This window comes from Schistocerca cancellata, chromosome 1 (genome assembly GCF_023864275.1).
Source record: "Schistocerca cancellata isolate TAMUIC-IGC-003103 chromosome 1, iqSchCanc2.1, whole genome shotgun sequence".
Taxonomy (NCBI): domain Eukaryota; kingdom Metazoa; phylum Arthropoda; class Insecta; order Orthoptera; family Acrididae; genus Schistocerca; species Schistocerca cancellata.
In genome coordinates, this window is record NC_064626.1 from 1,084,862,245 (window position 1) to 1,084,878,003 (window position 15,759).

At 43.0% G+C, this 15,759-nt stretch overlaps 1 protein-coding gene across 1 annotated transcript in view; it reads right to left on the bottom strand.

Annotated features, from left to right (window-relative positions):
- The window catches only part of LOC126091124 (phospholipase B1, membrane-associated-like), a 140,079-nt gene that overhangs the window by 88,380 nt on the left and 35,940 nt on the right, over positions 1-15,759 (bottom strand). The window contains exon 2 of the mRNA XM_049907037.1: positions 3,252-3,471. Coding sequence (XP_049762994.1) covers positions 3,252-3,470 — 219 coding nt within the window. The 5' untranslated portion in view covers position 3,471. The remainder of the gene's footprint in view (positions 1-3,251; positions 3,472-15,759) is intronic.

A 15,759-nucleotide genomic window follows, 5' to 3' on the forward strand; every position in this document is an offset into this window, starting at 1 on the left:
CTGCCAATGAATCACAGTCTTTGGTTTGCTCTACCCACAATATTATCTATGTAATCGTTATTTGTAATTGTAATCCCTAAGTATTTAGTTGAATTTACAGCCCTCAGATTTGTGTGACTTATCGCGTAATCGAAATTTAGCTGATTTCCTTTGGCACTCACGTGAATAACTTCACACTTTTCTTTATTCAGGGTCAATTGGCACTTTTCGCAACATACAGATATCTTATCTAAATCATTTTGCAAGTCGTTTTGATCATTTGATGACTTTACGAGACGGTAAATGACAGCATCATCAGCAAACAATCTATGACGGCAACTCAGATTGTCCCCTGTGCCGTTAATATAGATCTGGAACAATAGAGGGCCTATAACACTTCCTTGGGGAACGTCAGATATTACTTCTGTTTTACTCGATGACTTTCCGTCTATTACTACGAACTGTGACCTTTCTGACAGGAAATCACGAATCCAGTCGCACAACTGAGGCGATACTCCGTAGGCACGCAGAGTGGTTAGAAGACGCTTGTGAGGAACGGTGTCGAAAGCCTTCTGGAAATCTAAAAATATCGAATCAATTTGACATCCCCTGTCGATAGCACCTATTACCTCATGAGTATAAAGAGCTAGTTGTGTTTCACTAGAGCGATATTTTCTGAATCCGTGCTGACTATATGTCAATGAATCGTTTTCTTCGAGGTGCTTCATAATGTTCGAATACAGTATATGTTGTAAAACCCTACTACAATCTAGGGAGCAAAATAATGCATGAAGAAAGAAACAAGACGATTGTAAGAACCGTAGTAACACAAATAGGGCATAGAATTGTGTTACGGGAAGCAGTAGAGGACAAAAATTCTAGGGGAATGTAGAGAAAGGAATATACCTTCCATTGCGCCACAGGGAGTAGTAGAGGGCAAAACTCTTGGGAATGGCAGAGGAGGGGAACGTTGGAGGGCAAAACGTCTAGGAGGAGGCATAAAATCGAATATGTCATCCACTGTGTTACGGAGAGCAGTAGAAGACAAAAATTTTAAGAGAAGACAGAGAATGGAATATATACTTCTCAGTCAAGTAGCTCCTCAACTGCTCTGGACTGAGTGAACCCCGCTTGCGAACACCGCACGGCAGACCCAGACAGTCAGCCATCTACGTGCCAGCCAAGTTCGACAATGCTTAACTTCGGTCATACAACGGGAATCGGCGTTACAACTACGGCGATGCTGCCGACTGGTCAACTTAGTCAAATTTAACAAATACATTTCTAGCACCAGAGGCTTTTTGATAATTATCCTCATTCTGACCTTTCGATTACCTCGAAGAAGACGGCCTGAGGACACACAGTCAACATGAGTTTAGAAAACATCGTTCCTGTAAAACACAACTAGCTCTTTATTCACATGAAGTGTGGAGTTCCATTGACTAGGGATTTCAGATCGATTCCGTATTTCTGGATTTCCGGAACGCTTTGGACACTGTACCACACAAGCGGCTCGTAGTGAAATTGCGTGCTTATGGAATATCGTCTCAGTTATGCGACTGGATTTGTGATTTCCTGTCAGACAGGTCGCAGTCCGTAGTAATTGACGGAAGGTCATCGAGTAAAACAGAAATGATTTCTGGCGTTCTCCAAGGTAGTGTTATAGGCGCTTTGCTGTTCCTTATCTATATAAACAATTTTCGAGACAATCTGAGCAGCCGTCTTCGGTTGTTTGCAGATGACGCTGTCGTTTTCCGACTAATAAAGTCATCAGAAGATCAAAACAAACTGCAAAACGATTTAGAAAAGATATCTGAATTTTGCGAAAGGTGACAGTTGACCCTAAATAACGAAAAGTGTGAGGTCATCCACATGAATGCTAAAAGGAACTCGTTAAACGTCGGTTACACGATAAATCAGTCTAATCTACAAGCCGTAAAATCAACTAAATACCTAGGTATTACAATTACGAACAACTTAAATTGGAAAGATCCCATAGAAAATATTGCGGGGAAGGGTAACCAAAGACTGCGTTTTATTGGCAGGACACTTAGGAAATGTAACAGACCTACTAATCAGACTGCCTACACTACGCTTGTCCGTCCTCTTTTAGGATACTGCTGCTCGGTGTGGGATCCTTAACAGATAGGACTGACGCAGTACATCGAGAAGGCTCAAAGAAAGGCAGCACGTTTTGTATTATCGCGAAATATGGGAGAGAGTGTCACAGAAATGATACAGGAATTAGGCTGGAAATTATTAAAAGAAGGCTGTTTTCGTTGCAGCGGAATCTTATCACGAAATTCCAATCACCAGCTTTCTCCTCCGAATGCAAAAATATTTTGTTGACACCGACCTATGTAGGGAGGAGCGATCACCATGATAAAATAAGGGAAATCAGAGCTCGTACGGAAAGATATAGGTGTTTATTCTTTCCGCGCGATACGGGATTGGAATAATAGAGGATTGTGAAGGTGGTTCGGTGAACCCTCTGCTAGACACTTGAATGTGATTTGCAGAGTACCCATGTAGATGTAGATGATAATTCGTCGTCTATGGAGGGTGCGGCATCACAAGAGGAGAGCATTTCTTATCGAGCTGTTTGTAACCAGTAACCAATCAGAGGTGTGAGCGGAAAAACAGACAAAAGGAAAAATTACCTCTCCACATATTTATTTGTAATACATTGCATGTTTTGAACCTAATGGTCAACTGACAGTTCCTGTAACAATCGTCGAACCTCTTTAGGCTTTCGCAATCTCTTTCTTTTTTTCGATTTGTTGCTTTCCCGGTATCATTGAATTATCAAGAGATAATGCAAACTAATATACAGTAAATTACTTGTTTTCAAATGGTACCAGTCTCATTATTTATTTTGCCTTAATTTAATCGACTGCGATATGTTACGGGCATGTTTAACTGCAAAACCAAACCACTGTGGGCGTGCTCCCTCTCGTTTTCCGCTAAAATGCGACAACGTCAAGATTACACACACATTGAAAATTATCAAATAGTTAATGTGAGATTGTTTTAGTGAATGTGGTTTCACTTGTCGGCTGTATAGAACGTCCGATGATGAGCAAAACACGGTCGAAGAGTACAGAAACGGATTCAGTTAAACGAAATAATTCATATGTCCGTTAGCAGCTCAAAACAAATAATTCGTGTGTAACTGTCAACAGTACTTACACTTAGCAGCCCTGTGAGCAGGCTTAATTAAATACGATATTTAGCGTGCAGACAGAGGGACCACGCAGCTGCGCCATGCTTACGTTGAGACGCCGGACGCGCTCGAAGTTCCTGGCTCGGTTGCTAGGCGCCAGCAGCCGAGTGCTGATCTCGCGGAAGCGCTCGTACAGCCAGACTTCCGCCAGGGCGCGCTGCCTCGCCGCGCTGCTCTGTTGCCCCTGCTGTTGCTGTTGCTTCTGTTGTTGTCCTACGGCGGTCGCCGTGCAGCACAGCAGCACCACCAGCGGCGTTGCCAGTCGCATCCTGTGGAGGACACACTAGCTTCACCTGCTGTAGCGACACCTCACCCACCCACCTGCCCCGTTTGTGTGTGTGTGTGTGTGTGTGTGTGTGTGTGTGTGTGTGTGTGTGAATTTCTGAGGGACCAAACTGCTGAGGTCATCGGTCCCTAGACTTACACACTACTTAAACTAACTTATGCTAACGACAACACACACACTCATGCCCGATGGAGGACTCGAACCTCCGGTGGGACCAGCCGCGCAGTCCGTGGCATGGCGCCTCTGACCGCTCTGCCACTCCGCGCGGCTTCCCGGTTTACATTCTCGACTGAAACATGGTCGCGACATGGAAACTACACACACTAATATTTAGGATAACTTAAACATTCTGAAGAGATACTGAAATACGCCCTTGTCAAGTCATCTGTAAGAAAAGTTATGCGGGAAACGTCCATACGTACCGACCCATTTCACAGTTATCACATTTTCCACTATTTTTGATAACGTGGTATAGTGTAGAATCCTCCCAGAGTTTCTTATCAAGTCTGGCAAATATACCGAAATATGGTTAGCAAAGTTCTTCACATCACTATTGCAGGGAGGAAACATACCCCAAGAACTTAAACGTGCCAAGATAATTGCCCTCCTAAAGCCAGGTAAACCGGGAAACCTTCCGCAAAACTACCGGCCCATTGCACTGCTCTCAGCCTGGTGTACAAACGTCTGGAACGAGTACTACCTAACAGGATCGGTTAGACAGTACTCACGGCCATCCCAGTAGAACAAGCTGGCTTTCGAGCCCAACTGAAACTGTGCAGACCAAGTCCTGGTCCTTACAACACATATTGAAGTAGGATTCCAAAAGAAATTAAAAACATCTGTGGCCTTCATTGACTTGTCAGAACCCTATGATACCGCCTGGAGACAACGCCTACTCTATAGACTGATGAAACTAATTCCCTGTCAAAAAGTGACAAAGCTTATTGGTAACATGAGTGGTAACAGAGGATTCCAGGTCCTCATGGGAAACAGTCAGTAGCCAGAAATTCCTTCAAAATGGCTTACCTCAAGGCTCGGTACTAGCACCACTGCTTTTGAGCCTATACATTGCTGACATGCCAGAAACAGCTTGTATGAAATTTGGCTACGCTGATGAGTGGGCTATTGCAACAAGGCACACCGATTTTGGTACAATGTAAGAAACCGTGTCATCCCATCTGTCTGCCCTGGCAGCATACTTCCGTAAATGGAGGCTTAGGCTTAACGCCACGAATTCAGAAGTAACTTGCTTCCACCTCAATAACAGAGAAGCCGACAGAGCTCTGGAAGTATACCTTGACCTCACGCGCCTCAACCACAACAAGGAGTCAAGGTACCTAGGCGTCACGTCAGACAGAACCTTGTCGTTTAAATCACACCTTACAAAATCAGCTGTCAAGGTTATAACAAGAAACAACCTCATCCATAAACTCTGCGGAACCACCTGGGGATCAACTGCAACAACTCTGAGGACATCTGCACTGAGCCTCGTATACTCGGCGGCGGAGTACTGTGCACCAGTACGGCTAAACAGTAGTCATGTGAACAAAATCGATGTCGAACTGAACAATACGATGCGCATTATTTCAGGAACCGTTAGGACTACCCCTAACATACGGATACCTGTCTTGAGTCATATACCACCCCCAAAAATACGACGAGAAGCAGCCTTGGTCAGGGAATACAACAAGATCGAAGCAAACCCTGAACTACCGGTACACATCGATATACCTGATCTGAGTACCAAAAGGCTTCGTTCAAGACATCCTCCGCTTGCTCTCGACAACCTCACTGGGTCTGACATCAACTCTTGAAGAAGAGAATGGCTCCAGAATGCCCCAACAACTTGCCACCTAACGCCTTGTATGACCGAGGCAGTTACTGGGTTTGATCAGCCGCGCAAGGACTGGGCATGGAAGATGTGCTGACTCACTCTTCAAATGGGGACTGCTGTCTTCGCCAGCATGTGACTGCGGCGCGCGTAAGCATACCATCCAACACATCAGAGAAGAATGCAGTGCTAGAGTGTTCAATGGGGAATTTGAAGAATTCCCCGTGGCATCCCAAAAATCCATCGTATATATACAAGGACTTGATGTTTGTCTGGGAATATATATAATTTTATGTAACGTAGAATAACATGATCCAATACTGAAATGTACTTAAATACAATACGCTAAATAAATAAACAAATAAGTGTAGAAAATATCTTACCTGGTCAACAATAGTATCTTAAGTAAATCACAGGATTTAATAATATCTGAAAAACTGGGGAACGCCATTCATACATACATTCACCAAATTTTGCAAGCCATAAATAACAACTGAGTATTTCTGTCATCTACACGAGACATTTGACTGTGTGATTCACGTTACCCTCCTAAATAAAGTAAGGAAACAAACATTGGAAAATGTATCTAGCCAAACGAATGCAGGAAGGTGAACTTAAAAATTCAACCAATGTAAGCAGGGGAGATTCTTCTGACTGAGGAGAGAACACAAAGGGTTCCACAAGGTTCAACCTCAGGCCCACCATATCTCATATATCTGAACTATCTTCCACCTAACATGTGGGAGGCAGAATTAGTTCTAGTTAAAGATTATGTAACTATATTTCACCTAACATACAGCAGGCAGAATGAGTTCTTCTTCAAGATTGTGTTGTAATCAAAAAATCATACCTACAGTAACAGAAGAAATGGTAAATAGCAGGCTTAAAGGTGTTATTGAGTGGTTTTCTGCAAATGATCTCAATTTCAAATTTAAAAAGACAACATATTCAGTGTTGTACATCTAACCGTACTACGCCAGTGACAAATGTTACACACAGTGAGAAAATAACAACTAGAGCCTATACTTAAAAAATAGTTATCCACATACAGCAGGATTTAAACTGGAAAACATACATTTGAAGTCGTAAAACAACACAGTTGAGCCACATTGTACGTAAGATAATAACAAATCTTGAGGAGAGGTAAATCATTTGTGCATAATAATAAATATAGAGGAGAGATAAATCATTAAGTTAACATATTTTTCGTATAGTCATTCAATAATGTCCCATGCAATAATTCTCAAGGTTTAATCCATCTTTAAGGGAAAGAGTTTTCATTACTCAAAAACGTGCTGCATGAATAATATGTGATGCTCACCAGAATCGTCATGTAGGCAAATCGACATTTAAGGACTTGACATTCCGCTCACCTTTGCACAATATATGTATTCCTTCATGACATATTACAGATAATATACTAAAAAAAATATGCACAATGTTACAATACCAAGAGGTCAAAAACAAAGTTCATTATTCCATACTGAGGTGGACTTTAGCATAAAAATGGCTGTAAAGTGCTGCCACTCACTTTTAGTTACGAAATGTCAGGTTTATATAAACGATCAAAGTCAGATGATTTCTGACTTCGTAACAATTGAAAATGTCCCAAGGCTGAAATCTAGATCGCGTAATAAAGCACATCATGTAGTAAATGACGCTTGTATCTGTCCATGATTCCCGGTACTTCTTATGATCTCTAAGGATGCAGTATAGTGTGGAGCCCCTCATTTTAATACGTTTCGTCTCTAATATTCGTATTATATTTTCAAGCTGGTACGCTTGAGGAGAGAACCATTTTAGAGAACGTTCAGTGACTATTTCTATAGAGCAGACAGTGACACTGCCAATATGACATGACAACCCGGACAAACAAGAGACCAACATAGCGACTTAGGAGTCCTGGAGCCTCTTCTCGAAGATTTCACTCTGAGCGACACAATTAGAGACCAAGCTACTGCATAGCATCTCTACCATGGCAAATCCTGGAATGGGTGGGGCCACCTTGTGTCTCGATGTTGTGCCGTGTACTTCTCCTAACTACAGATGTGTCCGTTATAGAAAACGAAATGTTACTTGAGCTGCAAAGGATTGCCTCCACTAGACGAAACACTGGTACACATTTTTTTTCAATATTTATATTTATTTACTGATTTTTTCGTCAATTTTCTAATTGTTTGATGCGGCCCGCCACGAATTCCGCTCCTGCTGGTACCTCTTCATCACAGAGTACCACTTGTAACATACATCCTCAATTATTTGTTTTGTGTATTCCTATCTCTGTCTTCTCCTACAGTTTTTACCCTCTGTAGCATTTTTACCCTCTGTAGCACCGTCTAATATCATGGAGGTTGTTCCCTGATCATCCTGCCACTTCTTCTTGTCAGTGCTATCCATGTGTTCCTTCTTCGCCGATTATGCGGAGAACATCATTCCTCATCTTAACACCCCACCTAATTTGTAACATTCTTTTGTAGCACCACATCTCAAATGCTTCGATTCTCTTCTGTTCTGGTTTCCTCACTGCCCTTGTTTCACTACCATACAATTCTGTGCTCCGAACTCACACTCGCAGAAGCTTCTTCCTCAAATTAAAGCCAATGTTTGATACTAGTAGATTTCTCTTCACTAGGAATGTCCTTTTTGCCAGTGTTAGTCTGTTTTTTATGTCCTTCTTGCTCCGTCCGTCAAGGGTTGCTTTGCTTCCAAGGTAGCAGAATTCCTCAGTTTCTCTACTTCGTGATCACTAATTTTAATCTTAAGTTTCTCGCAATCCTCATACCTGCTTTATCTTTTTTGTTTTGTCTTTTTCCAGTTTACATTCGATCCACATTCCGTACTCATTACACTGGTCATTCCATCCAACAGATCCTACAATTCTTCACTTCCACTGATGATAACAATGTCCTGAGCGAATGATATCATTGATTTCCTTTCAGAGTGAATTTTAATCCCACTCTTGAACATTTCTTTTATTGCCGTCTTTGCTCTTCCTATGTTTAGACTGAACAGTAAAGGCGAAAGACTATATCTCCACCTTACACGTTTCTTAATCCTAGCGCTTCGTTACTGTTCCGTCTTGGATTTCGAGATCGACAGATCCAATGAACGTGTCTTCATCCATTATCAAGAACGGCCTCCTTGGTGCTTTTACCTCTATTAAAGCGAAACTGCTCATCATTTGACAGACCCTCAATTTTCTTTTCCATTCATCTGCAGCTTAGATGCACGAGCTGTTAAACTGATTGTGCCTTAGTTCTCGCTCTTATCTGCGCTTCCCCAGTGTCATAGATTCTACTCACTAATGTGAATAGTAGTTTGGTTGCCGCTTCCCCTTAATGATTTTAGAAATTCAGATGGAATGTTATCTATCTCTTCTGCCTTATTTCATCACAAGTCTTCCTGAACTCTTTTAATCCTGTTTACTAGATCCCCTACATCTTACTTATCGGTTCCAATTTCATCGCTCGCGTCATCAGATTAATCCTCCCCTCATAGAGGCCTTCAATCTACTCCTTCCATCTGTACGGTCTATCCTCTGTGTTTAACAGTGGAATTCGTACGCCTTTTAACTTCACCCGACGTTGTTTTGACTTTTCTATATGCTGCGTCAGTTCTCCTCCCACCATTTCTTTTTCGATTCCTCAAATCTTTCCTGCAGCCTATTCGCTATGGCTGCCCGGCACTCCTTATGTATTTAATTCGTAAGTGATTTATATTGCAGTATTCCAGTCTTTCTCCGTACACTTTTGTACTTCCTTCTATCGTTGATCAACTGAAATATTTCTTCTGTTACGCAACGTTTCTTCGCAGCCACTTTCCTTGTACTTACGTTTCTCTGTCTACCATCCGTGCTTACATTTTGTGGAGGTGCTCACTATATAACTAAACGGCCTACTGTGGTATTCCTTATCGCAATACCAAAATCCTTAGCAGCCGGCAGGAGTGGCCGAGCGGTTCTAGGCGCTTCAGTGTGGCACCGCGCGGCCGCTACGGTCACAGGTTCCAATCCTGCCTAGGGCATGGATGTGTGTGATGTCCTTAGGTTAGTTAGATTTAAGTAGTTCTAAGTTCTACAGGACTGACGACCTCAGCTGTTAAGTCCGATCGTGCTCAGAGCCATTTGAACCAAATCCTTAGAGATATTCAAATGTGTCTCAAATTCCCTCAGTTCTTGAGTATCCCAATTCCTTCCATACTGATGAATCTGTCGTTCTGTTCTTCATCATTACTAAATTGTGATCTCAGCGTATATCTGCTCCTGGGTACGCCTTTCAACTCACTTTCATATTTTGGAATCTCTGTCTGGTCATGATGTAATTCGGCTGCAGTCTGTTTCTAGTATATGTCCTCCTCGTACGATTCTTGAAGACGGCCTTCGCTATTACCATCAGATACTTAGTCTGAACTCAATTAGATTTTCTTCTATCTTTTTCCAACTACCTAGCCCGTATTTCCCGGTGACCCTTTCTTCTATTCGTTTTCCCAGAACGGCGTTCCAGTCGCCCATGGTTATTAGGTCTTCATATCCCTGAATTACTCTTTCAATATCCTTATACATTTCCTCTATCTCTTTAGCTTCTGCTGGAGACGTTGCCATTTATACATGGACTATCGTCGTCGGCTTTTGTTTGCTGTCGAGTCTGAGGAGAACAACCCTATCACAGAACTCTTTCACTCTCTGACTTACTTTCCGCGTTAATCGCGGTTTACCATTTTCTGCTGCTGTTGGTACTACCCTATATTCATAATTATTAGGAAAATGTACCAGAATAGATGCTTATAACAACTAATCTTTATTCGCGGGAGAGTGTTTCGGCATTTATCCCCATTGTCAGGTTCTGCGAATACAATTTTCGTGACACCGTGTATAAATGTGAATGTTAGTTATATTAAAGTACCTGTATTATACTCGCGCCTAGAATGATGTGATGTTCATATTACGTCTTTAATGGATGTCTTATGAGTGTCACTCTTTTGATAAGATGCCAAATGACTGGTTCATCGTATTCGGATGTTTTCGTAGTGGCGAACATAATTTTATTGAAAGGTTGTTGTTGGTTCTAAAAGCTTGTTGAATATTTGTGGCTTTAAAAGTGCTTTGAATTTGTTGGTACGTATCTTATTTTTTGTTTAGATGATGTTTTTCGAGTTGGGCATATCTCGGTGTGTACTGTGCTGAGCTTTGCTGTTCTACACTTGTTATGTAATTTTCTGATTATGTTCCGATTAAAGTCATTTGTACAGGCTATATAACGAATTGTGTTAAGTTCTTTTTGAATTTCTGGTTTTTCTAGTGGTAGATTCTTTAATATATTAATCACTGTATGTATAAATGCCAGTTTATGCGAGATACTGGACGACTGGAATTGGCATTTATAATTTTATCAGAACGTCCGAATACGGTAACCTAGGTATACATAAATTCACACGTAGCAACTATAATAGCTTTTACATTGGCCAAACAGAAATTTTTATGTCAGATATAAGGAAAACATTTAGAGACAGCGAGAACAATCAGTCGAGCTTCATTTGAAAAATCGAAACCACACTGATGGTAAAATCGAAAATACAAAAATGGCTCTAAGCACTATGAGACTGAGGTCATCAATCCCCTAGAACTTAGAACTACTTAAACCTAACTAACCTAAGGACATCACACACAACCATGTCCGAGGCAGGATTCGAACCTGCGACCGTAGCGGCAGCGCGGTTCCGGACTGAAACGTCTAGAACCGCTCGGCCACAGCGACCGGCCTCGAAAATACAATCGAGTTTCTTTTCACATTTCGAAATTCAAAACCATACTGCTAATGAAATCGAAAATACACTCCAGATTCTGCACAGCATATCAAAAGGTTTTGCAATGAACGTTCTTGAAGAACAGGAAATCTATATAAACACTAGAAAATACTCACAAGGAACAGTAAACGACAGTACAGAGTTTAGACTTTTAGAACACGATAAAGGATAAACCAGAAGCAACATACGCAACATCCAAAACGAACGTGAAGTAATTTAATTAATAAAATAATATCGCTGTTTATCTGCATAATCTTCGTAAACATCTAACGTCGTATGAGTTGAACTGTTAGACTGCTGTCAAACCATAATTAACGTATTTTCAATACATTTACGTCATTTACCATCTCATCAAAACCGTGGCAGTTATAAGACATAGCACTAACGACGTAATATGGACGTCACATGAATCTAGACGTGATGACATTCATATTAGTATACGTTCCCACCAAGATTGCATTCTCAGGTAGTTGACAATGGCGATATATGCCGAAACAGCGCGTCAAGAATAAAGATTAGTTATTATAAGTAGCTATTCTGATGCATCTTTCTAATAATCATATCATTATGTGACATGTATAATGTTGCTGGCCCTGAAGAAGAAAGATCACCCTATATTCTTCACATTTCACTTTCCTGATGCCCAATGTAATCAGACAAGTCTCTTCATTTCCCTTTTTAGATTTTCTATCTCTCCTATTACGTTAAAACTTCTGACATTCCATGCTCCGACTCGTAGAGTGTTATCCCGTAGTTCATTATTCCATCTTTCTCTCATGGTCACATACCTCTTGGCAGTCCCTGCTACTGATGCGAATGGGGGGTCTAGTGCAGAATCAATTGCCAGTTTTGCAACTGCTGCAGCCCCGACAGTGCCTTCGGCATGTCCCATATTTGGTCCGGTACTTGGCGATGACTTTTCAGCCCTTGGTATTACTGTTACTGGCGGAGACCCACCTTCTTGTCGCCGCATCTCGTGCTTTGCTGTCCGCTGTCCGAACCTCCAAGTACACTTCACCACTTCAGAAACCTCGGCCGTCGCCTCTAACTCGGACAACGCCCTGCGTTGACCATCTGCGGCGCCGGAGGTTTCGTGACTGCTGTCCTGTGGTCAGGGCACCCGTTATTGGTTAGCGTTTAGCCCACTGACTTCCTTGCGTCCGGCGCCGCCCCAGGTCAACTCTGAGGGGTGGTACCTGTTGCACACGCGCCGTCAAAAGCGCCCTCTTTAAGCATTCGAGCCAGAGCAGCACCTTCGACGTCTTCTGGGCGAGACAGTAAGAAAGACGCGCCTCAAATTTCAAATTCATAGCACACTCACTTAAACCTAGTTTTTGAAACGTTGTAGCCGGCCGGAGTGGCCGTGCGTTTCTAGGCGCTACAGTCTGGAACCGAGCGACCGCTACGGTCGCAGGTTCGAATCCTGCCTCGGGCATGGATGTGTGTGATGTCCTTAGGTTAGTTACGTTTAATTAGTTCTAAGTTCTAGGCGATTGATGACCTCAGAAGTTGAGTCGCATAGTGCTCAGAGCCATTTGAACCATTTGAAACGTTGTAAGCCCTCTTTCCTGGGTTACTTTTCGTCTATCTTCTGCCTAATTCGGTTTTATCTCGACCGAGGACAGCGCCGTTTACGCAGGTATGTCAGTGCTAACAGAGAAGAAAACTGCTTGAAATAACCGTAGAAATCACTGGGGTACGTACGACAAACGTATCCCTAAGGCCAGTGCTCCTAAATTTGGAGTTAATAGGATATGGCAGAAGACAACCAACGCGAAAGTCTTTGCTAACAGCACAACGCCACCTGCAGAGTCTCTCCTGGACATGTGACCATATCGAATGCGCCGTAGACGACTTAAAAACCGTGGCCTGGTCAGATGAGTCCAGATTTCTGTTGGTAAGAACTGATGGTAGGTATAATTGTGTAGGCTTCCGCGGCCAGAGTCAGTCGACATAAAAGTTTTCTGCGTTTGGTACCGCGTCATAATGTAAAACCTACTGCTGCTGGAGAAAAACCAATGTTTCGGCCACGATTGCAGCGGCCTTCTTCTTGGTCTAATGGTGCGTTCTAGCTATGCAGTGTCCTTTATATTTTGTTGTTAGTGTTCACTGCGCATGCCATTACGTCAGAATTTTGAAAAGGTAGTTAGTATCATTGGTCACTTAAGGAAGAACGAGAGGGAACTTTATTTTCATAGGTTATTGAGGTGGAGGGAGAACGTGACCTCTGTTGTCTATTGGCTCTTGTCTTATGTGCCACGATTGGTGGTCACCGTCGAATAAGAAGTTTGCTGCTGTTTACCAACTGCTGGACGTCGACCGCGCGGCGGCAGTTACCCGCCGATAGTGCTTGTGCCTGGGGTTGACAGTGCGGTCTGTTGGGCTTTGATTTCTGGCAGCCAAGATGGGGCAAGCCTGAGTCCATCCTCCCTGTTCATGTTGTTAGGGTGTTTCAGTATGGCCTGTCTGATTTTGCGTTTCGTCATAATTGGCTGCTTGGCCAACACACAGGCTGCGCTGCATTTTATGTTTTCCGCAGTCTTGGTGATGTTCTGCCACTGCGGATTTGTTGTGTTGCCCTAGACGAATATAACGCTCGTGTTCCCGAATGCGCGTTGCTATTGGCCTACCAGTCTCGCCGATGCATGCCTCTCTACGTTAGCATTTCACCTTGTAAACGCCTGCAGTGTGTAATGCATCCACCTTGACCTTAGTGGAGCCTAGCACGTCCTGGATCCTACGACCACTATAGAAGACAGGCTGCACCCCAGCGCGGAGAAGGTGTTTGCCTATTCGGTCAGTGACGTTTTTCACATAGGGTAAGCACACTGTTGGCTGCAGTTTGTCTATTTCCTGCTTATCTTTCTTGCTTGTTTTCGTCGACAAGGCTGTGTTTATCGACTTATGGCTGTAGCCATTGGCTAGAAACGTTATGCGTAACCTTTTAAGCTCAGGTGTGATGTTTTGAGCATCACTTAGGCGCTGCGCACGGATTGCCAAAGAGCGGATGACAGAGTTCTTCTGCGCTTGGTGGTGGTAGGACTGGGCATGTACATACCTGTCTGTACGTGTAGGCTTGCGATATACTCTGTGCCCCAGTGTGCCCTCCGTTCTCGTGTACACTTCGACGTCTATAAATGGTATAGCATCATTCTTTTCTACTTCCAGCGTGAACTGTATCTTTCCGTGCATATTGTTCAAATATTCGTGAAACTTGTGTAGCTCCGTTTCACCATGAGGCCATATAGCGAACGTGTCGTCCACGTATCTGAACCAGCAACGTGGGCGTAAAGGAGCCGTTGCTTCAAAGGCTTCCATGAATATGTAGGCTGCCAGCGGAGATAGGGAAAACACCATTGCTACGTCGTCTGTCTGCTCGTAGTATTTTCCTTGCCATTTGAAGTACGTTGAAGTCAGGCACAACTCAACCAGGTCCCATATGTCTGGCGGGACATGCTCCTGAAGGATGCGGAGAGTTTCATCTACTGGCACGTTCGTAAATAGTGATTTCACGTCAAAGCTGACCATGATGTCCGTAGGTAAAATTGTTCCTCTTCACGTAAGAGTCCGTCTTGCCAACTAGACATCTTAGTTTGCGGGCTACGTACTTTGTCAAATTGTAAGTAGACGGATTGATCCCATTCCCTATTTGCCTCAAAGGACAACTTTCCTTATGTGTGTTTGGAACACCGTAAATTCTAGGAGAGACTGGTACTCTGAGAATAAGACCCTTGGCTGTGACAGCGTCAATTCTCGAGTCCTTAATCGCGGCCTGCGTCTTTCGAAATATCTTCGCCGTAGGGTCCACCCTTAGTTCTTTGTAGATGAGATCATTTAATAATACTTTCATCTTGTCTTAGTACTGCAAGGTGTCTAAGATGACAGTAGCATTGCCTTTGTCTGCTGTTAATATCACAATTTCGTCGTTGTTCTTCAGTTCCCTGATAGCTTAATATTTCGGCACGGAACTTACAATGACTTGAGTCCAATCCACGTCGAGATTTCTGCACTACGCCGTACAAGAGGAGGTCTGGAATGATACTAGGAGGTATTCTTTGACTTTTGTCACTTCACTGTACATGTATATAAAATATACGGATCTTCTATCACTAGCTTAGACATATTTTCTATCAGCAGTTTGGAAACATCGCAAGGAGAGTTTTCGAGATCCTGTAGGATAGTCGTCCGACCAGCGACGGGGCCTAGCTGCAAGAAGCTGCAGTTCGTCACCACGAACCCTCGCAAGATGCGATCCAGCCGTAAGATCCTACCAAGAGTCAAGTTATGATATCATAAAAGCCCGATTACTCAACTTAAATTACAACTGAAAGAAAATAAGAACTGGTTTGGCGACAGACAAGCAAGTGGCAACCGCTATTCGGGTATGGGAATTTGCTGTGTGCAAACAGTGTCAAGAATCTGAACTAGTTACGATGAAATTTTCTCGGATGGCGCGCTCATAGCGGCGCTACCAGACGTCTGCGTGCACAACCGAATAAAGTGGTACACATGATTCAAAATGGTCGCAGTACAGGACGAAGGTCGACCGTTAGTGACTTAAAAAGAATTACAAAGCGTTACGGTGAAACGTGGCACTTTCTTACGGCAGTTGGCAGCTGCCAATTGGCGGTGTGCCCA